Raw genomic sequence first — 25,965 nt, 5'->3', positions numbered from 1 at the left:
GACGAGCGTAAGATGTTACTTCAGAAGATAAATTAGGATGATATGTATGAATGTAAATGAAGCGTAGTGTTAACAGTCTCTGGTCGACCATTCCTGAGATGTGTGGTTAAATGAAACGCAACCAACAAAGAACACAGCTATCCCCGATCTAGTATTCAAATACGTTTAAAAGTAAGTTACCTTTACTAGTTACCTGCACCTTAGTTACCTTTACTAGAATTTGAACCTTTAAACATTCGACTTCGAAATCAGCTAATTTGCGGTGACGAGTTAACCAGGCTCGTGAGCTAATTATGTAATACTGGCAATATGTTATATTTTTTCCTTGGCCATCACGTTGGCAATACTGGTTGTATAAAATCAAGTGTGAAAAAATAGTCTTGGAACATTACCTGAAACGTAACTGGTGTTTGTTTACATTGTGTTTTAGCGCTGTGTACGTATTATTTAAAAAAAAACAAACAAAATAATTAATGTTAAGGTAAATAAATAAAATATAACAAATTAATAAAAAGTAATCAACAATTCATAAGCTGCTCTTGTAAATTATTTTGAGCTCATATTTATGAAGTTGTTGGAAACGATGAAGAAAAAGTATTTTTTTTTTTAATTATTTAATTAGGATTATTTAAAAAATCATTGACAGGGAAATAATGTGCCAATAAAAGAACATTTTTTAATTGCAATTACATAAAAATCGTAGTAAGATTTTTCACATACACATTTTTCCACATATACGCCTAATTTAACATCGGCGGCAGAACACGAGATGCGAACTGGCTCACAGTATATGGATGCGCTGATACAAGCATCACTACCACCGCGCAGTTCCCCCACCACTTTCCGGCTCCAATAAAAGAGCGTGCGCCACGACAGTGAAGTCAATTAATCGTCGACTACCACCTGGAGAAGACCAAGAAGAAGACAGAAGAAGTTCCCTGGCAGCTCAACGTGGGAATTCCCTTTCCTTTCTTTTTCCTGTTTAGCCTCCGGTAACTACCGTTTAGATAATTCTTCAAAGCTTGAATGAGGATGATATGTAAGAGTGTAGTCTTGTACATTCTCAGTTCGACCATTCCTGAGATGTGTGGTTAATTGAAACCCAACCACCAAAGAACACCGGTATACGTGGGAATTCCCGGCGGATGCTAACATCCCCGCCGGAGCAGCAGGCCTGGCTGGCCCGCCGAGGGAGTCGCTGGACGTGGCTCCCTTCCCGCTACCAGCTCCAGCTCAAGCTCCCCGGGCTTCCATCGCCCTGGCCTGTGGACTCGGCAGCAGTAGCCGGCATGGGATCGCTCGGGGAGAACCACCTCGGCCGCGCCGGCGAAGGACGACCCGACACTGCGGGGCTCGTGGAGCCACCACTGCCATGCTGTAGTGGGGACCCAACTGCCGCCTGGTCGGACTTCAATGGACGAGCCGCAACTTCCCGACTTCGTCGGAAACCAGCTTCTGGACCCAACAACTCTTCTCAGAGCTAACGCAAAAAACGGCCTTTTTCAGAGCCACCACAAAGTTATGGATTACGAACCGTCGAAGCCATTCGACGATAATAGTCCTTCTCAGGACTACCTTAAGGTTAGCAATTACAGTGAGCTGTCAAAGCCACTCTACAACAAAGACGGCTCTTTTCAGGGCCACCATAAGGATAGTAAGTGTCACGTGCCATCGAAGCCATTCGGCGACAATATATATGTGTGTGTGTGTGTGTGTGTGTGTGTGTGTGTACTAGTTATATAAACGATTTCAGTGTTGAGAACATAAATTATTCTTGTTTTTATTGTATTTACTATCAGTTAACTTATTCTAAGTTACGTTCATAATACACAGTAATTATTTATAATGTTTATCCAATACAAATTTCGAATTATCCTTTTTTTATGAATTAATTCATCTTTAATCATTCATCATATTAATTCAGTTTAAATTTATTTAATAACTTCTTCTTTTTAGAACCATTGTCGATATTCTACGTCAATCTAGAACCAAACGAAAACAATAAAGAAGTATTTACCTGAAATATATTCCTAACTTGACATGAGGAGGGGGTTAGGTTCGAAATCCCAAATAAACCTTCGGATTGTGTACAATGTATGATATGCCAGCAACATAAGCAAAATAATTTCATGCAGCCTTACGGCTTTGTTAAATTGCGGAGTGCCATAGAATTACCAGTGTCTTAGACGGGACAGATCTGTGAACTCTGCCAATCAGACCACCCTACTAATTACAAGTGTTCAGGATATATGGTATCAAGAAATCTTGGAGAGGAAACAAAGGTAAAGAGCACAACTACTTACTTGAACTACTAACCCACTCTAGAATCGGGACAAACGGGTCAAGTTACTTCTGAGCAACGCCAACTTCTCTTCCTTGAGTGAAGGAACAAGTAGGAGAGCAAACATTCTGACAATCTTCTGAGAACATATGCGTCTGCTGTTGAACACAATACCTGCAATGCTTCTGAGTATAAGTTGGAAAAACTAACATCAAATATAGAGTCACTGGTAAGTTCCTAGTACAGAAATAGGTAACCTGATTACCCTAGTCATGTTGGCGAACTCCAGACTTCATTGATGGCCAGATTCCTCAGGATTTCTCCCTGGAACCTGAATGATCCCTTAACGAAATCAGGAATTACAAGCTTTGTGTTTACCGAATAATTATATGCAATATTAATCTTGGAAACTCACTTTACTGAACAAAATTATTTCCATTTCCGAGGATACTCGGTTTATATAACTAACCACCCAGATGGTAAGACTCATGGGAATACCTCAATGCTCGTCAAAAATATTACGATTATCAATTAAGATTCATTACTGGATTGGACCTTTAATATTATCTACAGTATTGTCTACTGTCCTCCCCGCCATGTGACCAAGGATGACTATTCTGATTTTTTTTTTCAATCCTGGGTACTCGTTTAATAAAACCTTTATAAACGTTTCAAAAAACGAACGTGAAGCATCCTCTTTGGGACTCTCGGCTCATAACTATACGGAGAAAAGATTTAAGGGATTGCATTATCGATAAAACTGAAAAAATTCCATCTGACTTTTTGAGGGAGCTCCAATAGATGACATTATACTTTTTATGAGAATATATGTAGTCGTAATAAATATTTAATAATACAGATAAGCTTATTGTTTTATTATGGTCATTAAGATCAAAAGAGTAATGCTTGATTTTATTGGGAATAAAATTAATTTCATAACCCAAAAGGAACCGGTCATCAATAACATATCCAGAAATTTCGCTTTGCAGACAACAAAAATATTACAGTTATGATTAATGGGAATTTCTATCTAAGCGATCAGTCAATCAAAATAATGTCGATTTCCTTTTTTTTTTTTTTAATTATAAAGCAGGTTGTATTGCGATTATATTTCAACGATATGATGACTATATCTTTTAACTGTTAATATCACACACTAGGCTTAAAAATGTACATAAAAAGTACGTAATAAAAATAATTCTCAATAGGGGCTGCTGAATTGTGAATTATTTTATAGTAATATTTTTTTTATGTTTGATGTATCTATCTTAACATTATTTTATGTATTTTTATTTAAGTAATACCGATTTCAAATCACATTTATTTTTTTGCTTTGTAATTTGTTTTTTATTTACAATTTATCTTATATTGATTTGATCTATATAATGTACTGATCAGAATAAAGATTTAACTATTGTAATTGTAATATTACTCATAAATTAATCAAACTTGTCGAAGAAAGTAGTGTTTCAAATTTTTGAATTTGGAATATTTGTCCAATTTTTTCATCTGCTGAATAGTCAGAGGATTATCACCATATGTTACCTCTACTCTGCTAACAAATAATAGAGTTAAAATTTACCCACTTACTAGTTATCATACATCTTTTGGTTAATATACCTACTCCAAACATTATGAAGTGCGAATTTAGCTGTGGATTTTTTAAGTATAAAGCAATGGATAATAAAGATGTAAATGCCTTACCGCTTATAAATATTCATTAAATATTCAGTTTTACAATCCTTCCAATTTAAATACCCTTTCTATACACCATTATCTTAGACTTATCCCAATTGATTACTACTCCCTACTATTAATACTGCTTATCTATTAAGATATATTTTGAAGCATCTGGTTCAGAGACCATCAAAATAATGTTGTCAATTTTAGAAATATTTTTTACATTTAATCTATCATTATTCACCCCTCCTCTGTCCAAATCATATAATCTTTTATATATAATTTTTAAAAAATTAACGAAAGACAACATTGGAAATAATAAAATTGTTTTGAAAATAGAAAAATTAGTACCAATTTTATATTTTGAAATGTTGCTTTAACCGGGGTAAATTACAATTACAGAGCCATTCAGTACAATCAGTACGAAAATACCAATTTTTATAACTAATACATAGAATTAATTTTTTTTTTCTTGCTAAATTCCTTATTTACAGTCATCTCAATCAACTTCTATGTTGAACTTATAAGTCGTGTCATAGACTGCCACTTGAAATAGAATTTTCTTATAATAAAATAATTTTAAATAATATTAATTATTATTATATTATCTCACACTTTCACAGCTTTTACTTTTGTCGGTGATATTCCTTAAACTCGGAGTAATTTACACCAACGAGATTAGGCTTGCTGTTGTTGACTAAGTGACTTCCGGGCAACATGGCAGGTGTCAATTATCACGCTCCTTTGCATAAGCGCGTGGGTCTTCCACTGGATCTTCAGTTTTTCAAGACTGTTGTGCAAAGTAGATGGTATTATCCCCTCCGCAGATATAATTATCGGGATTATATAAACTTCTTTTTGATTCCACATTTCTCTTTAATTTCAAAACCAAGATCTGTATATTTCTGCAGCTTCTCATTGGCGTTTACTGTTGATGTTGTTACTTGATGGGATGGCTACGTCTATTAGGTAATTTACTTTTTCTATTTTATCAACTACTACTATATCTGGCTTAATACAGTTGATGGGTTTTGCTGTTACAATTCCCTGGTTCCAGAAAAGTTTGCGTAGTTGTTCTCCAATAAGGAGGCTGGTTCATAAGTATAGTAGGGCCCTTTTTGAAACTTTAAATTGTATCTATCGCAGAGTTCTATGTTTACAATTTTTGCCACGTTGTTGTGCCTCCTGGTGTACTCCGTCGGAGCTAGAATCGACAATCAGTGATTATATGGTCTATTGTTTCATTGTGTTGCATACATAGCCTAAATTTGTTGCTGATGTCTTCTTTAAGAATAAATCTCTTAAAATTTCTCGTTGCTACCACTTAATTGGCCAAGCCAATTATTTGAAGCTGCTTTGTCAACTCCTTCCTGCTCTAGACAATGCCTAAATCTCGCATGCAGCTCTTTTCTTCCCCAACCTAGAATTTTATCTGCATTGCTCTCTTTCTTTGTTAGTCCTGTTGGCTAGGTTCAATGGCGTATAGTTTTGGTCTGCCGCTACGATGGCTTGATAGAAGGGGTGATGCCTGCTACGGAAGTAATCCCTTAAGTTTTCGTTCTGGCCGTGGCTCATATTTACAACATCGAGTAATCCTCTTCCACCTTCCTTTCTCGGGAGCGTGAATCTTTCTTTGAACGAGTGGATGTGGTGGGACTTTCCTTGGTAGAATATTTTTCTAGTGAGTCTGTTCAACTCGTCTAACTCTGCTTCACTGTATTTTATTATACCTAACGCATAGGTGAAACAATGGTAGAAACAATTAATATGGATAAATACAAGATAAATTATGTGAATAAATATTAATAACTAAAAGTAACATTATTATGTTACTATTATATTCATAGTACCTGAATATAGTTAAACACCTTCATACAATTAATTAAATCGGATATGTAAATAGAACAGAAACAAATAGAACACTAACTTTAAATAGAACAACAATAAATGAAAAATTACCTTTAAGATAACCATAGATGAATAATAAACGTAAGCAACCATAAATATGAATAACCGAAAATAAAACAAAAACAATTATAAGAAGTAGTATCGCCAACAAACCCAATCGTCAACCAGATCAAGAATATGGAGCCTTTTCACCCTCCTAACGTCCTCACTGTTGTCAAGTACGAGTAAATTCAAAGATATATGTGATTAACGTGCTTCTACAACCTGGACAAATATCTCGAAACTAGGCGTTCAACTTCTCAAAAGTATGGAAGGTCTATGTAATCGTGGATCTCAGATTTCCTCGCGAACCACGTCACTTGGGTTATGTCCCGTAGTAAAATATAAAAAGTAAGAAAAAGTTTAAAAAATGTTACTGTTATGTTTGAAAAACTACCAACTGTTATATAAATAATTACACCTAAATTGATAATAAAATATTAAGACAATATGATTGCGTTGAGTTTTTAAGAAAAAATCATTAAAAAATGAAAGTTTATAAAATTAACGAATTTATAAATGATAAATATAATTCTTTTTTATACAATTTTTTTTATTTAATGTTTAATTAATCTATATTATAAGAAGAAAAAAACTAGTTAATTTTGAATGTTTATTGAAAAATTTACTATTTCTTTATTAAAATAAGTAATATTATTTGTACCTAAAACTATTTCTCTACGTCTAATTAATTTAGTCAGATCAGTTACTTGAGAACATTGGATATTACAATTCCACCAGAGAATATTAATACAAGCTATAGGAATATGGATATTACAATGCAACTCTTGATCTGATACTGTCTTGTTATGGCTTTATCTACGCTTCAAGTAATCATCAACCTGAGTGAGGTACTCGTACATGGTTATCAGGGATGTCTTTATTCCTAACTATGATGAAAATTACATCTTATACTACTAGCCAATTTACTTTATCCCATTTTAAATACATTATTTATTATCAAATAAAAACTTTGTATCTTATTATTTTTCAAACTTTTATTTTTGTAAAATAAATCATTGAGTTTATCTGTATATTACACGGGCATCTGAACCGATGTTCGCTTAAACTCAAGAACCTTTGAGGCCATTTCAATGATTCTTTAATTACGTTATTTGTAAAATTAAAAGAATGCTTTAGATATAAATTATCCAAATAATTTCAATATATAGAGAAAAGAGAAAGCTTAATCCGAGAATTAATCCTACATTACAGAATCGTTTTTCATGTAATAATATTTTAAATAACTTTTTATAAGACATATCACGATTTTAAAATAAAAACTGAAATTGAGGTATGTATAAAATTTTGTTTATTGTTTGATATTTCATTTATAAAGATCGGGTAAACAGTTCTTGAGTAACCATCGACTTAATAAAAAATGTTCCGGTAAACATATAGTCTGGAACAGACTATGGTCGGCCATTCCTGAGACGTGTGGTTAATTGAAACCCAACCACCACAGAACACCGGTATCCACAGTCTAGCATTTAGACCCACATAAAACCAACTGCCTTAATTACATAAAAAGAGACAAACATAAAAACAATATTTATTCTATCTACAATAATATAAAAATCTTTTCCCTTAATAATTTCTGAATTGTCAATTATTTTGTACTTATTTTTAATGTTTAGTATCTTCCACTCTTTACTTTAATGTTATTTGATCCATTTAAATTTTAAATAATTAAATTTAGAATTTAGTTAGATGTATTTTTTATTTTATACTTAGTTGTATATTTTATGATGCAGTTACAATCAAAGTTGTTATATGATTTCCTATCCTGTGTTCATATTCTGTGTAATGTTGTTCATCCAATATTGTGACATTTCCATTTTTTATAAAGAAGCAGGATATCTACCCATTCTTGAAATGATAAAAAGATGTATTTATGCATTGCAGGTTGCGGAATAAAATTGAAGTGTTAAGTGTTCATGTTTCTTTTTGCCTAAAACGGTATCTCATTTGTTTATTGATACTATCTTCCGATTCCATTACAAATCACCTTACTAATTTAAATACTAGTCTTGCACCGTTTCAGTCACTTGTAACTTGTTTAAATCAATATGAACATTTACATCTATGTAAATTTATATATATATATGTGTGTGCAGTTGAATGCATTACCGTTTTAAATTAGCTTGTATTGAAGTGTGGTTTTGTTTGTATTACTGTTTATTTCATTGTAACATAGCTTTGTTTTATTTTAAAACAAAGCTACGTTACAGCTGAAATAGAGTCAATAAATATGTTTCTTTGTCGTATAATTAGTATTTTGTCACATAATTAAAACAAATATGAAAGCTTATTAATTTTAAGAAAATATAATAACGGTGATATTTTGTTTAATTTTGCCGTAGATATTGTCTCTATTTCAACAGTACTGATTGTATTAAAACTAAAATAAACATCGAACATGCTATTAAAACATCCAACAGAAAAAGGTAACAAATTCGTAAGAAACTTAATGAAATGTAAAGAGAAGAACTTAAATTAACTGACATTCTTTTTCAAGAAAAGGCTAATCTGCTTAGATATATGTTCGTTGATGAATCTATTTATTAAAAATCTTTACAGTAAAATTTGAGAAGTTTGATAAGTCAATAACAAATAATATACCAGTATTTGGCAGCTAAATATTTCTTGAGACGTTTTTTTGTTTTATTTTTGTTTAGCCTCCGGGACCAACGTTAGGTATTGCTTCAGAGGATGAGATGAATGAATTTTAGCGTGTGTGAAAATACCATACCTGACCGAGTTTCGAATATTGGACCTCCGGATGAAAGACCGAGACCCTGCCACATAGACTGGCAATTTATCAACTTACGAAAATGAATGTTACCTTAGAAAACCGAATTTAAAGAAATAATAAAGGATTATACTTGACAATAACTTTGTTATGTAAATGAAACTGAGCTAAATTTTTGAATTCTAAAAAAAAATTTCTTGCAGCGGAAAGTAAAAAGAGGTCTAATTAATGTATATTTTATTTTTGTACTTAAAAGTTTACTTAGAATTTTCATTCTGGAAATCAATTAATATGTCGCTTTTACAGTTGCTTAGTATTATAACGGTCAAAATTAATGGTTTACTATGTCGTCAGTTACATGTATCTTATTCGAGCAAATACGGCGAGATATTAACTCGTACTTCCCATCCAAGTAACAATATCAATGTTACAGCCATAATACAAATAGATTTGCACAGGCTAGGTTGATTAAAGTGAAATGAATAGAAATTTTAAATTTATTTCAGAATACTGTAATTACAATGGAGATAAATGGATTTTTGTTAGTAATTAAAGATGTTATTAATAAAAAAATTATAAAAAACATATATTCGTTTTTATAAAGACCCAAATTGTGTTTCCTATTTTAATTTAAGAAATGGGAGAATAATAGTTTTATCATGTAATAATGTTTCCAGAATATTTTAGTTTCTATAAATGTTTCTATAAACGGTTATTAATATTCATAAACGGTATTCATAAATCTGGTTTATCTAAAATCGGTTTTTCCCCATTAATTTTGATAATTGAGAATGTACTGTAAGTACTGGTAAAGAATATTACGAGCTAATATTTGACTGCAAATTTTTTTCGAAGGCTGGGTTAATTCAACACAGAAAGCAGTATGGATTATAATTAAATTAGCAGCAATATGAGTTTAATTAGAAAGGCTTATTTACCTTTATTAAATTAAAGGCCGCTGCACATTACCCAATTTACTTTATCTAACGAATCATTCTTTCAAATCTTCACATCACCACAATACTTTTCATACAATTTAAACATAACTTGTGATAGAATTTTTATTAAGTGCCGTGAGTGTACGTTTGCCATGCCTCCGGATCTGTCTAAATTCTGGAAAACTGGTATTGCACTAATGGCTTTAATCTTCATTTCAGTTTCAAGAAAGACACAAAAAATTTGAGAAAATATAAGCTGAAATCGGAAGAGTTTCAGCCACGCAAATTTATTTACTCGAGTTAGGTGTTAGTGATTTTAGAACAATTGTAATGGTTGACAGTGAACATTTCATTGAGTTACACACCACTTTCTGATACCATAAATAATTTTAAAACTAATAATACTGAAACTAACAAATTAAAATTGAACTTTTAAATGAAAAGGATTTTTAAAAAAAATTTATGAACACCATGAACACACTGACTTTTCAACATTGAATAAAGTTAACCGTTTGGTTCAACAACGTTACTAACATCACCAACAATAGGAAGAAATAGACTAGGGAAAAAAAAAAGTTGAAGAAGTTGGATGATTTTTTCTTAACTGCTCACTATCACGGTAACGTAGGTACTACTAATTTGATTAAAGAACATAACAAAAACGGTTGAATTGTTGAAAAAATCGTTCTGACCAAGTTGTATAATATACAGAAATCTTAAACAAAATCTTAGAATACCAAATTAACGTTAAACAAATATTAATCAAAATCAGTTTTTATTAACCATTTATAAATATTTATAAAACGAATTATGTTTGGATCACAGAGATTTACTCAAGAAAAGAAGGATGAAATGTCAACTAAGTTTATTACGAAACAGTTATGAGCTTTCAAAAAAAGAAGTAGAAGCTAAAATTTACCAAAAATAATTCTTAAAACAGGCAATTTTGAAAGCAGCAAAAAATGTGGGAAGTTAGAATGGTTTAATCTTGTTCTTTAAACAGGAGAAATCCAAAGAATAGATAGGTAATAATATAGGAGTAGTTTTTTACTACAAAGAGAATTAACTAAAGAAGTGGCTGGAAGCAATTGACTGTAGAGATTTTGTATAGACAATTCTCGAGGAAGAAGAATTTAAGTAATTACGTATGTAGTTTTGTTAATATTTTCAGGTTTGTTTGTTTTGCTAGAAGATATAACTACAATGGATGAAATGACCTTGTTTGTTTCACCTCCGGGACCACCGTTTGATATTGCTTTTGAGGATGAGATGAATGATTTGTAGTGTGTGTGTGTGTGAAAATATCATGCCTAACCGGGGCTCGAACCCGGGACCTCCGGATGAAAGGCCGTGACGCTACCACTCGCGCCATGGAGACCTGCGGATGTAACGACCTGAAATGACTCAAAAGTATTTACAATAAACGGTGGAAAATTCTGTAGCGTAATCATATTACTACAGAAAAAACGATGACTAGTAGTACTACTACTACTACTACTACTACTACAGTAAAAAGTGACTAAACAAAAATGAGAACAAAAATCTAATAAACTAAGAAATATATGCTGTTTTGGTTAATGTGTTCTTGCTAATTCAGTTATGATTCTTAAGATTTTCAGGCCATAAAATGATCTACAGATAATTCAAAAGTGGAGGGTTTTTAAAGTTTCAAAATTATTTTAATACCTAGAACGAATTTCAAATAAATTTTTTTTAAACTAATGAAATTCGTAATACTTCATTTTATATCTGTATAATAAAACAATAACTATTTTATATTAACTAGGAGAAAAAAGTACTTTTTCCGCTTATTTTCCACGATTAACTTTTAAATCAAAAAATACTGGAAAAAGGCATAAAAAATTATTTTCCAACAGTTTTGTTTGTATTTTTTTTTCTATAACTTCAAAATTGATTGAAGTTTTAGTTTTAAATATAAATATGGAAAATATCAGTAATTTGTAATAAATATTTTTTTGGTTAATAATTTACGGAATGTTTTTTTGTTTTTTATAAGTCGCATCAACGATTGTAGTCATTAGCGACTTAAATATAACTGCATGATCATAAATAATAAACAAGAAACAACAAACACAAACTAGAACAAGAATAATAAATAGGTAATAAATATTGAAATATAACCACTAGTCTATTTACAATGCGCATAAAGTATTCCGTAAGGGATCTCCCGTAAGGAAAACCGCTAAATTAAGTTCTTCATCCTACTATCAAAGAGAGACCGCAAGTTTTTTTTATTCCTTCCGGCTTATTAAACATTTCATATCTGAATCCAGGTTTAATTGTTGTCGAATAGACCCGAACATTGGGCAATCTATGAGTAAGTGATTTACGAACCATTTTACATTATATTCCATGTAAGGCCGTAGGAGGACTTAGCAGCCAGAATTTATTCCATTAAGAAGATAGTTTAACACCGACTGTTTTTATAAAGTCGCTATCATATGTTAATTTAATCGGAGGCCATTTGTTGCCGATCTTTTGGCGGCCTCATCAGCCCGTACCGTTCCCGAGGAAGCTGCAATTTGTTATTTTGTTTAATTTAAATTTCATAAAAAGAAAAAGATGTGTTTTTATTTTTTTTAGAAAAAAAATAGTATTTTTAAATTTGTCTAACAAAAATGTTAGAAAAAAATAAGTGTCCTGTAACTATTTCTTTATTTAACGGCTGCTTTTTACTCTTTAATCCCCAATATAATGAAGCATAAGTAAGGACGTAATGGTTTATTTAGAGTTTCCTTCTTTAATCAGTACAATGTACATCAGCAACTTATTAAATGTAAAAGGCAGGTCATAATAAATTCAACCAATGGCATCTTTGCATAGTATAATTAGTTACTATATAATAACCAACAATACTTTCAGAAAAAGTAATATACTGATGCCTTTTCTAACTTGCTGTTTTAAATGATTATTATTACTTACTTTCAATTAAAGAAAAATTAAGGATTTTCTAAAATTTTGTAAACATGTTAATAATTTTATTTTTATACCTTAAAAAAAATAAATATAAAAAACTACGCCTAGTTTCCGCCATTTAATTTTCATCAAATCATTATACTCGTATACCATTGTGACTAAAAACAAATAATTGTTAGATATATGTCATATAATTAGGATAGGGAAATGTGTTGGGTAATATATTGACAAATATACTTCCGCAAATACATGGTATATTCGTGTAATTAAATAGTGTATACTCTAATTTCCTTCAATTTCCGTTGCCCTCTCACACTCTCTCACTTGCTCTCTTTCTATATATATATAAATATATATATATATATATATATATATATATATATATATACACGAATCTATTTGAATAATTCAAAAGTATCAAGATTTTAGGAGCATACTTTTGTTTCTAAAAGTGATTCATTTTGTTGCTAAATCTAAGAAATTTTTGTTACTATAAGGCGTATTTTTTATTTATTAAATTATATTAAATATTAAAAAACAAACAGGTGATTATGAATTAAAGATAACAAAAATAAAAGAAGTTAAAGCAATACGGAATTAACATTAAAACCTATTAAATTAGTTTAAGAAACTTTGATCAACACATATTCGAAAAGTAAGTTTATGAGTTAAATATTCGAATTACTTCAAATAAAAACCGAATTCAAATAAAGAAAAGGATGGTTATCGGTCCTTTTCCTTTCCTTTATACGAAAAAATAATTCTACTGATTTATTTAATTAGAAAAATTATAAATCTGTGTCATACTTCTACAGATAAAAACAAAATAAATTGTGTAGATTTTATGCATGATTTGACACCGTTAAACTAAAACACTGAATTGGAAGAAATTCAATTTAATATTTTCATGGAAATAAGAAAAAAATTCAGACTAAAAATCTCCATAGAAAACCCTAATTTAATAAGATTATAAAAATTCATGACAAAATTCGTTAACAAACTTTTTAAAAACCCAAATAGGGGGAAAATTTAATGATTATAAGAGATTATCTAAAAAATTTAAAAAACATGCGAATCTACAAATAAAACAGGAAAATGGAGAAAGCAAAGGGAATCACTAAAGGAAACCAAGACAAAAAATAGCTATCTATAAAGGTAAAAACAAGATCTTGTTACAGAATAATTCAACCGAAAAAATAATTATCTATTAGAATTTTTAAACAGTAATAAAGAAGTAGAGAAGATGTAAAACAGCCAAAGTGCAGATCAACACACTAGAGGAAATGGATGAATTAATGTGCTTTGCAAAATTGCATTAGAAATAAAGAGAGTTCATGACAAAGTAAAAAATACACCCAAACATCTTAGCACAAAATGAAATAAGATGAAAAGGGCTGACAACTGCAACGACCTTGAAGAACAATACCGCCCTTTGAACTAGATAAAGGGGTTATGTAGTTAGGGTAGTAAAACATGTAGGGTTATGTACGGAGAAATACATTCTAACAATTTCTGTTTGCTCTCTCACTTGCTCTCTTTCTACGTACATATATATATATATATGTACCTAGATCGTATTATAGGATCCTATTATAGATAGATCCTATTATACATATATAATAGGATCTATCTAAATAATTGCAAACAAAGTCAAAATTTTAGGGGCATAATTTCATAATTTTCTATACAAAACAATTTACTCACTGAGAAAAGAAGAAAATGGTACAAAATTACGAAAAAACGATGAAATCTACCAGAAGCTAGACAAAATATCAGACGCGATTAGAAAACTCAGTCTTATTTTCTACGGACAACTGATAAAAATGAACCACCAAACACTCTAACCAAGGAAATCGTTGATCAACAAAAGAAAAGAAAAACAACTACCAAGTGAATCAAACAGGTAAATGAAGACCTAAAAGAAGCAAATGTAGAAACACACGAAATCACAGAGTGACATGTTCAGACAAAAATTCAAGACATATGAAGTATTCCAGAAGAAAATGACATGAATAGAATGGACTAAGAAAAGGCGAGAAAAACACTTATGCAAAATGAAAGGTACTGGAATCAAAAGAAAAGATAGTAATAAACGAAACTATTTATCTTGATCCTAAAGAGATCACTATCGATTCAAAAAAAAGGGAAGTGGAAAAAGAGAAAAAAGAATTTTAAAAAACCTTTATGATAAAATATTATTTCGAAATATACCAAATAGTCCAATAAATATTTCAGTTCGATAAGAAAAAAAAACTAATATTTTACGACCATCGTTTTAAGAATAAATAAAAATAAACAGACAAAATAAAAATATTCGAATGCTTAAACAGAAAAAAATTGTTATAACTCAGTTCTCAGAATTTAGAAAATTCTTGAGAAACAACAAAGATTTCTGAAGAACTAATCCACAATAGGGATATTTATGTTGGTAAAAGGAAAAAAAAATTGTAAAGTATCCAAATTAAAATAAAAAACGAACAATGAATCCAATCTAGTGATCAAAAGTAACAAAAAACAGAAAAATTACATGATGTAGGATTACTTAAAACAGAAAACCGAGAGAACAAGGCAAAATATAAGTTGTATGAATTGATAGTAAAACCATATAAAACCAAATAAAACCATTAAAATATGATATAAAATGTGGAATATTACTATAAAATAAAAAAAAAAAAAACAAAAAAAAACTGTACGTACATTAAAACCACTATAAAAGCACCATCTACGTTGTGGTATATTATTGATGTATTAACAATTAAAAAACTATTATTTTCATACATTAAATACAAAACCATTAAATTTTATGTGACGTAATTTACCACATACTGTTGCTGTAAACTATAAAAACTGACGATATTATAATGTTGGTGTGATATTTGTTTTAAAAGGATAGACTGTAACTATTTCAGTATTTTATTTAAATTTTATTTTGCAGCTGGTATCTTTCAGCAAGATTAATAAAAAATTAAAACATAACTATAAACTTTATTACATAAAAAGTAAATTTACATTAGTAAAATAATTTACACAGTCTATAATCGTTCTTTTGTAAAAAGGAAGAAAAAATCTGGAATTGATAGATGAAAATAGATTTTCATCAGTGTAAATGTGATTAATTGAATGCGAGAGAATTAGACAGCTAAAGATTTACTGTTACTAGTGTAAAGAAGGAATGCAGCTTGTTTGTTTCTAACCACAATAATATCTTAGAGAATCTGATCCAGAAAAAGGAAAAGAAAGATTTAAAGGTAAAATAATAATGTTAACCATTTTACTGTTCTCATAAAGCAGATTCCTTAAGCGCTCGAGCGGAAGACGAACGGAATGCGACCGACGGCCCGACGGGTCACGTGGCCTAGGTGCTTTCCGTTTCACCCCTAACCCCCTAACAACCTATACCGAACGAACAAACCCTTCTAAAACACCCCCTCCTGGCGACCAGCAACCCCTGTGTTTTATTGCTTGCCTCCCACACCTGCTATTTCTTCTATCCAATACCCTTTCTAACCCTTTTATAAGAATTTTTTTTATTATTATTATTTTTAATTAAAATAAAGCAGAAAATAAAGTATTTGAGATGTATTGTAAATAATTTCTTTTTTCATTAATATTGAAATATTTTTAAAAATTCCTGTGAGAAAAAAATATACAGGAAGTGTTATTAAAGGACTTCATTAAACAGTATTTTATATTAGTATATATTTATTTTTCGATTACATTTTTTTGTTAAGTCCTAAAAAACGATGTAATAAAAATAAAATAATTGTTTTATTACATTCCTAATAAAAGCTGGAATTATTTTTTTCTTTATTATTAAAAATTAACAAATATTTATTATAATCACTGAGTAAAATGATCACTAAAGATTACGATTAATGTAACTGTAAATGGAATTTCTCTATTAAATAAACAGGAAACGTTTGTTTGTAATTTAGCCAAAATCTGAACAATCACTAAACTATTCTCTACCAAATATTTAGCAGTAGCTAAATTATGTAATCCGGAGTGTAAGTATAGGCTACTATGTATAGTATAGGCTTCTAAGTATAAGGTACATTAAAATGAAAAATTGTTTCTTTTTAAAGGGGTAAAATGGAGTAACAATGAAATTTACTATTTTTCTTTTAATTTTATGGTAACAAATGAAGATATAAGCTTCGTTCTTTATGTGAGTTTAATGTTCATGTAAATATTTAAATAATAATTTATAATTTTTTTTTGCAAAATTTTGAGTATAAAGGGTTAAAATGAATTTTTGAATTATTTTTGAAACCCGGCTATTTTTTTTAATTTCCCAGACACAAATGAAGATATCAACTTGATTTTTTGTGTGTATAATCTTCATATAAATATTTAAAAGCCAATCTAAAGATTTTTGAAAATCGATCTTGAAAGGGTGGTGAAGAGAGTTAAAATAATTTTGAACAATGATTTAATTTTCCCAATTCCGACTATACTAAACAAGATATTCAGTAGATTTGAAGCTGCAAATACGCTTCAGATAAGTATGTCAATGCATTTTTGGATTTCTTTTAATTCCGATTTTTTTAGAGTTGGGTCGGTGTACGTCGCCCGTCAACCCGTCGGTGGGTCAACCAACACACCAACAACCAATGTTACTCTATGTGCAACGCCACTGGTTGCACTTTCCTCCGGTTACTTGACTAAGAAACATAAAATAATAAGAAGTAAGCACGACGAGGGTAAATCATTTGAATTATTTGCCTTCCTATTTTAATAATTATATTTATTTAAATCTATACACACACTCACCCACACACACACACACACACACACACATATATATATATATATATATATATATATAGCTAGTTCTTTTTTTCGAATGGAATTATAAGAGGTTTTATTTCTATTAGGTTTCCATCATCTTACTAAGTTTCGTCAAAATCGGATAATATTTGCGACCAGTAGAGCTGACGAGAAAATCTTATAAATACATATATTTGTTGTATATACACATCACCGTGTTCGTTCGAATTCCAAAATTTGTGGAAAGCCGCTGATAATAATAATTGCATTAAACCTGGCTTACAAAGTTGCATAAAGTATGAAGTGGTTACCTGTTGGATTCCCGCTCTCGGATGTTCGCTCGACAGTGGACGCATCCTTGTACAACAATTTCATTCGCGGAGAAATTGTTGTTGGTTGTTTTAACTGTATACATTAATTAATGCCGGATAACCAATTATTAATAGTCAGTTCCATTATTTACTCTCAAAATTTACACTTTATTAATTAAACATTGCACTGAGTTATATAATAATTTACGTTTTTAGTTAAGTTCACATTTATTCACATTTTAAATATATATTAAATATGTGTAGCTAGAACAATAAAAATTTAGTGATGTTGCTAATATGTCTTAAAGGAAAGTGAATTCATATAATTAATTCTAACAATAATTAAGATCAGCTGTTTCAAATAAGAAGAAAGAAGATGAAGGAGATGTTTACAAAAAGCAAAACAAGGAAACAAATGAATCTGAACATCCTATCCTGATCCTGTCGTCTGTCAATCGATTGGCCGCACAGTACGTCGGGAACGGAGGTTATCCGCCGCTCCAATCATTGTTGACAATTCTGTATGAACTTCCTTGTCAGACATGTCGATTTCGACATCCTTGATATGTACAACAGTCCACCTAGCGCCCCTACATTTAGCCCACGATTACCCTCTATATATCTCAATCAGTGCTACAGTCAATAGCGCTACTTCACCATCCTTTCTTTCTTTTTCCTGTTTAGCCTCCGGTAACTACCTTTCAGATAATACTTCACAGGATGAATGAGGATGATATAAGTGTAAATGAAGTGTAGTCTCGTACAGTCTGATTTCGACCATTCCTGAGATGTGTGGTTAATTGAAACCCAACCGCCAAAGACACTGGTATCCACGATCTAGTATTAAAATCCGTGTAAAAATAACTGACTTTACTAGGACTTGAACACTGGACCTCTCGACTTCCAAATCAGCTGATTTGGGAAGACCCGTTCACCACTAGACCAACCCGGTGGGCTTACTTCACCTGTCCATCAATCACAAAGAGCAAATAACTCCAAAAATGTCGTTAACGGTAAAATGTATTATAGTCTATCTAGCCACGATTGCCGTCTCATAGGCTAAAGCACAGAATGCAAAAATAAATTAAGAAAATAAGCAAACTTTAACACCAAAACAACAAAATAAAACAAGAACAAAACGGAACTAGAAAACAACAAAAACAACACAACAAGTAATACAAGTAATCCTGTACCGGGAGCATAACACACATCCACACCTTTCTACATTTTTTTATCACTTAGTTGTTTTGTAAAATCTTAAATTTATTTTTTTCTGATATTGTATTTTTAAATGATAAATATTATCTTCGGAACTCCTCTTATGGTCTGTAGTTTAAGAAGGAGGAACGTGTGCTTTTTTTATTAGTTTTTAAATATTTTATTATTTTATAACTGAATTTACATAAAGAAGCTTTGTTTCTTTACAAAGTAATTGGTGGGAAATATTTTCTCAGTCTCTTTAACTGTTAGTTTGATTTTTTGTATGTAAGAAAACAGTACTTGCCTAATGAATAACACGTAATATTTTCTTTTTTGAAATAATATACGTGAAATTATTGGAAATACCACTACAATATAGCCAGATTAACTAAAGAATCCAGATTATAAAACATTAAGCCAATATGAACATTCCTCGGTTTTGAAGGCAGCTTAAAATATAATCGTTATTTCAGTTATAATGTGAAAAAAAATTATTTTTAATCAAAAGATCTTTGTATCGTTTTTATTTATTTTTTGTTAGAAAAATAAAAATATAACAAAAGTTATTGAATAATTTCTTTTATTAATAAAAACCTATAAACGTTAGAACAAATTCTATCTTATATTAAAGTACTTTTTAATATATCATGCACCTTATTTAAAAATGACAATATTTTGAATTAAAATTCTTAAAAATTTGCCCCTTCTATCTCTGTGATAACATTAAAAAAATTTCAAACTTGATAATAATTAATTTAACGAACTTTAAAAAAATTCTAGTTGATAACTTGGAAAAATTTATAGTAGATTGGTCCTATTTTTTGCACTGGGGATTTATTTATTACCTTTTATTAATATTTACCACATCTACTTATAAAAAAAAAGATAATAATAACAAAAAATGTATATTGTTGTATAATCGATAGGTCGAAACAATCAAAGTTTTTACAAACAATTTTACTGTTTTTTTAAATAAAAAACATTTAATCGTTGTTCAAATCCTGTGAGAGAAACTACACTCTCAATATTTCCCCAAACTTATACCGGACTTTTTTAAAGTTTAATACAGAATCAATACCCTTGAACAGAAAAAAAATACTATGCCGTAATTCATGATTATAAGTCTAAATCACTTTCAAGATATATAAGTAAATGTATAATTAACTAATGCAGAATTTTGGGATCAAAATATGACTAATTTTTTACTGAAGAGATCACTAAATGACAGGAAATAAAATACAATTTTCTCTCATATATCAAAATAGGTGGGATAATATACTCTTCCACCTATTACAATTATTATTACACAAATTAAAAAAAACTTTTATAAATAATATTATAAATAATTTTATAATTTTATAAATATTATAAATAAAAATAGTAACAGAAAAACTATTATAATTGACTTAATTACGAATTATAAAAAATTAAACAATATCGTTACATCTTAAATATAAAAGAGATTAATGTTTTACTTACATTCTACATCGACAATTATTCTTTTGCTGACTGAAGGAGGAACACCATTTGTAGCAATACACAAGTACGCTCCCATTTCAGTGCGGCTAATTCTAGTAAGATTTAATTGTTCACCGTCATAAACATTAACTGTAAGAAATATAAAAAATTATAAATTAATTAAATAATCAATAAGATCTCAAACATTGTATATATTAAAAGTAAATGAACAATACAATTCATTTCACTGAAAAATACTAAGATAATAAGTGTTACATGCATGGTATTCCATAAAAAATGCAACCTATCTATTTCTATAAGATAAAAATCTAGACATCAAATCTGGAAATTTTGGTGGCCACAACCCACGATCATCGAAGATTCATTAATGAAAACTATTTCCTGAATTTTCGGTGTGATGTTCCAACGTCATATTGTAGCCAACAGTATTATCGATCTTCTTCAACTAAGAGTTTAATGACAATTTAACTAACCCTGAGTTTAATGTGTATAACTAAGAATTAAACAATGAGTAATAAAATATTCTGATACAGATATTTCTATATTAATGGATCGCATTTTCATTATTCAAGACCAATTTGTTTGATTTTTCCTTCCCACTAATCAGTCCTTTATAACAGAATAAATATTTCAATCAAGAATGGTTAATTAAAATAGTTATATTATTTAATTTTAGTTTGTAACCATAGGCTGCATGTAATATTGTCTAATGACTAGATAAGATATGAAGGACACACGCAAACTGGTTCAAAGTAACGGAGAGTCAAACGAATTTACATCTCTTAGGAGTTTTGATATACAAGAAAAAATAATAAATCTGTTCATAAAGCTGTGTTCGATCAAGATTGATCGATGCTGATTTTTAAAAATATAAATAAGATGTTTTTTTTTTTTTTATAAATATTTACTCCAGTTACGTAATCTCTTGACTGCTGAAAATGTTTGGTCTAAGTCTTAAGCAGAAGAAATTAAAAAAAAAAACTGAATACAAAGAAATAAAACTCCAAGATAATCCTAAACTAAGGTAGAAAATAGTATAGGAGAGTTGAAAAATTATATTTTAAATGTATGAAACATTTTTAATGCAAGTTAAAAAACAAACCAAGAACCGATTATAATACAAGTTTCTTTGTTGTCCTAATCGAAACAAAAAACAAAAATATCAATTTATCAATTGGTAATAAACGTAGAAACTAAACTATCACTCTATATAGAGGCCATATATATATATATATTGTAGGCCGTAACGTACACGATAAAAGATTTATATTAAAAAAATAGGTTACAAAAGCTATAAAAACAAAATGTGAGTTAACAGAAAGAAAAATATGTGGTTCAATACAGTAGTAAAATATATTTCACGTAAATTATATCATGAACTGAAGACACGAGATGTTACTTCAAAATAAATTTAATAAAACTTCATTTTTATTGGATAATATATTTTATATATATTATATATAAAATATATAATATATATGTATATATATATACATACATACATACGCGTGCGCGTGTGAGTACAGAGTAATCACGAGTTCACCTGGGACTTTCATAACCTATTCTACTAGTAGAAATAAGAATAAATATTCTACTTGTAAGAAATAGAAAATGTCATATAAACAAATGTCCTAAAATGTTTCGTTTGCGAGTTACGGCTTGTGAAAGATTTCGCTTGGATTTCTGCTACCCCGGAGACTGAACGTTTTAGAACGTTAATTAAGAGAATTAGTGATATTTATGGTTTTTGACCTGAAAGCCGTAAAAATGCGGTCCTAGAACCGCATCTGCAGAAGTGTTTGAGAAAATTGGGGTAAATCCCTCTTTTTTATGGTAGAAACAATAACTTTGTTAAATGGGTAATAAACACATAAAATTGTTAAACAAGACTTGTAAGAAATTCAATTTTAAACATAATGGTTTAATATAAGTTGAATAAAACAAAGAAAAGTTACACAAATTCAAGTCTAATTTAAAAACAGTATATTACTAGATTTGACAGAAAGTACTTATTTAATGTATACCAAACCAAATTCTTCTTTTGGTGACATAAAAAAATCTCTAAAAACAAAAATTGACTGTTACCAATATCTGTTAAAATATTTTTGTTTAAATCTGTAAATTACAACATTGTAAAATAAGAATTATTAAATAAATATAGCTTAGAGAATAATTTTTTTATTAATGACAGATATGCAATAAATTATTTGAAAAATGATTATTTCAAAAATAGCAATAAAATAACAACAGCTGATCAACACTGCGCAATACTGTATTAGTGTTTAGATCATTCTGTGAGGTACATTAATTAATTATATCGGATAGAGTGAACTGTGCTGTCGTAAGCGAAGGTTTCTGTGAATTTTAGTTTGAACGTGTTCGGTTTGCCATTGATGTAATGCCGTACTTATTTACAACAAAAGGAATATGCTGATGTGGTATTTATTTTGGATATGTGTAACGGTAATGCTGCAGCTGCTGTAGTGCATATGATGTATGTTTTCCGAATCGCAGGATTACAGTTCCCATCCCACCGGGTCGGTCTAATGGTGAACGCGTCTTCCCAAATCAGCTGATTTGGAAGTCAAGAGTTCCAGCGTTCAAGTCCTCGTAAAGTCAGTTACTTTTACACCGATTTGAATACTAGATCGTGGATACCGGTGTTGTTTGGTGGTTGGGTTTCAATTAATCACACATCTCAGGAATGGTCGAACTGAGACTGTGCAAGACTACACTTCATTCACACTGATACATATCATCCTCATTCATCATCTGAAGTATTATCTGAACGGTATTTACCGGAGGCTAAACAGGAAAAAGAAAGGATTACAGTTCCCAAAAGAATTAGCAAAACTTTTCGCGAACTTCGAGAAACAAGTTCACTACCTAGTATTCGTACCAGCTACCAACGATATATCCAAACGAAGTTGTTATTGGTGAAATTATTATCGATGCAGTTCACCGGTGTCCAGGTGTCAGTAAACGACGTCTTTCGAAGCAGATCGCATTTTCGCAATCGATGGTTCTTATGACATTTAAATAAATCAGGTTTTATCCTTATACATAAACAGTCAGTTCAACATTTATACCCAGGAGACGTTCCGCTTTGCTTAGAGTTTGCAACTGGTGGCATACAAATCGACAACTCTACACATATGTTTTATTTGGGGACGAGGCAAATTTCACTCGAGATGCCATCAACAACTTCCACAATGAGCATAAATGGGTAAAAATAAAAAATCCTCATGAAATAGTGGAAGGAAATTTTCATCACCAATGTAGCCTCAATATATGGTAGGGTCTTCTTCACAATTAGCTGCTTGGACTGTTCGTATTACCTGGTCGCTTAAATTTCAAATATGTTAACTTAAAAGTAAGAACTACAGCAATAATCTCAATGGCTATTTTACCAATGTTTTCACTGAAAATTCAGGATGGTATTAAGAGTAAATTTATAAATATAACAAAGGTATTGGTTGAACAGTACAACTTGAATCATGAACGAATTTTTTTATGACATTATTTTCTTGAAGTAATATTTTCAGATACGAAAAAAATCACATTCTATAATAGGTAGCTATTTTCCTTAAAAATACAGTCAAAAAAAGCCGCAAACAGTCAAACAACTTTCCTGAAATGTTATGCAACTCATCCTAATGAGGATCTCAACGATGACATACTACTGATTACGAGAAAAGATAATTAGGAAATTAAAATATGTTAGTATGAAAAGAAAGAATTAAAAATTAAAGAATCTATTTTACAATTAAACTTTTGAGATGCGGGACCCATGGTGACCGTATGCCTACACACTCTTATATAATTATAAACAAAATTAAAAGGCATCAGTTACCATATTTACAAGTCTTCGTACAAATTTAAAAAAAAAAAATTGGGTTATCCAGCATGAAGATATAAAAAAAGGACAAAATCAAATATACGACAAACGCTTGCTAATGATCCTCCATCTGTTAATGAAGCCATCCAATACATAATTGAAGTATATACTAACGTAATATGATAATTTCTATAATATAATAGTAAGATTTGGAGCTTAAAATCAATGAAAAACGTTTATCCATTGGAATTTGTAATGACTAAAAACAATCATAAATTAACTTGGTTACCTAAGGAGCTTTAAATTATATTCAAAACTTTACCTCTCCATTGAGTAAAAGTTTAAGATTTCGAAACATGAGATCAATAATCTCCTGCGCTTTAATCGATTATAATCCAGAGTTAAAAGACATCAATTGTTCATATAAAGAAGGTTAAATTTTATTTAAATTGGTCTATCATTCTAGAGATAAGAAAAAAACCATCCATACATCCTTCCGAAATTTTTCAATTCTGAAAGTATATCCTTTTGTTACAGAGGGTCATAAAACCTCAAAATCTACAAAAAAATTCTAACGTTCAAAATTTTACCCGATTAGAAAAGTCATATTTTTGTAGTTTACTATTTAGCCACACAATATTATAATTATGTAGACGGAAAGGTTAAAAGAAAGCAGTTTACTTATAATTTATTCTATTAAAATCCGGTAAACTATCTTCAATATATCAAATATTTTATCAGACAATGATTTTAATATGACAGCGAGTCACAAAATTTTTCATAGCAAGCATTATCATTGTAGCGATTTAAAAAAAAAAAATTAAAATTGTATCGGTAAACAACTGATAAGATTCCTTTTAATTACATATCATCTTTGTGTTCCACACTAGAGTAAATCTGTCAGTCTTTCCTTTCAGTAGATTGTATTAGTTCAAATTAAACTAATTACGTTATTTGTTTACAGTCTCAATGTTATAACTACAAATTAACAGATTATGAAAATAAACTAATTTTAACGAAACATACATAAAAAAATAATCATACAACTCGTAATAGAGGATTTACAGAACAAAATTATCGAGAATTTATTTTCTTATAATATTTCTTGAATGAGGTGTACAATGCTGATTTAAGGCTAAAAATCAAAAATCAAAAAGATAGTTTTAATTGCGCGCAACACCACATATTGATTCTCTGTAACTTTTCGCTTGACACTGTCACTAACAAAGATGGCGATTCCTGATAACAAAAGCTTATTCCAGTTTGCTAAATATGAATCTGTAGTTACAGTACAACGTCCGTTCCGTAGAAAGTTTAATTGTGATCTCTCGATTAAAAATAACATCGGTCGATGGCATAATCAATTAGAAAAGACCGGATATCTGCGTAAAGATATGCGTACTGTATGACCGAAGGTATCTGAACAAAATGGTGAACGTATCAGGGAATTCTCCCCGCATAATCTTAAAAAATGTGTTACGAAGGCCGGCCACAAACTAGCCGCGCCAGTGATGACAGTGTGGAATATTTTTTTAGGAAACATTTACACATGCGTCTATACCGTTTGCAGCTGTTAGGGGCTTTGAGTTATATTGACTGCAATGTGAGTGCTGACTTCGCAATCGATATATTGTGTTTAGTTATGTGTCAACATTTTAACTATGTGGAAAAGTTAATACACATTTGTTCCATGGCTGGGGCTCAAAAACTCTCTATAAGTAATAACAATACCGAATTAATTCCTTAAAATTAAATGTTTTTTTCTTTAGAATACTCGAAAAGCAAGTTTACGGACCGTTATTTTTCGCTGAAGCAAGCTTAAGAGAAGTTAC

General features: G+C 30.2%; 1 protein-coding gene across 2 annotated transcripts in view; it reads right to left on the bottom strand.

The window, feature by feature from the left end:
* The window catches only part of DIP-delta (Dpr-interacting protein delta), a 1,030,723-nt gene that overhangs the window by 189,157 nt on the left and 815,601 nt on the right, over positions 1 to 25,965 (bottom strand). For both annotated transcript variants that reach the window (XM_075358853.1, XM_075358852.1), the window contains exon 5: positions 20,296 to 20,424. In XM_075358853.1, coding sequence (XP_075214968.1) covers positions 20,296 to 20,424 — 129 coding nt within the window. The remainder of the gene's footprint in view (positions 1 to 20,295; positions 20,425 to 25,965) is intronic.

Source organism: Lycorma delicatula, chromosome 3, assembly GCF_047948215.1.
Source record: "Lycorma delicatula isolate Av1 chromosome 3, ASM4794821v1, whole genome shotgun sequence".
NCBI lineage: Eukaryota > Metazoa > Arthropoda > Insecta > Hemiptera > Fulgoridae > Lycorma > Lycorma delicatula.
This window is presented reverse-complemented; position numbering and strand designations above follow the sequence as displayed.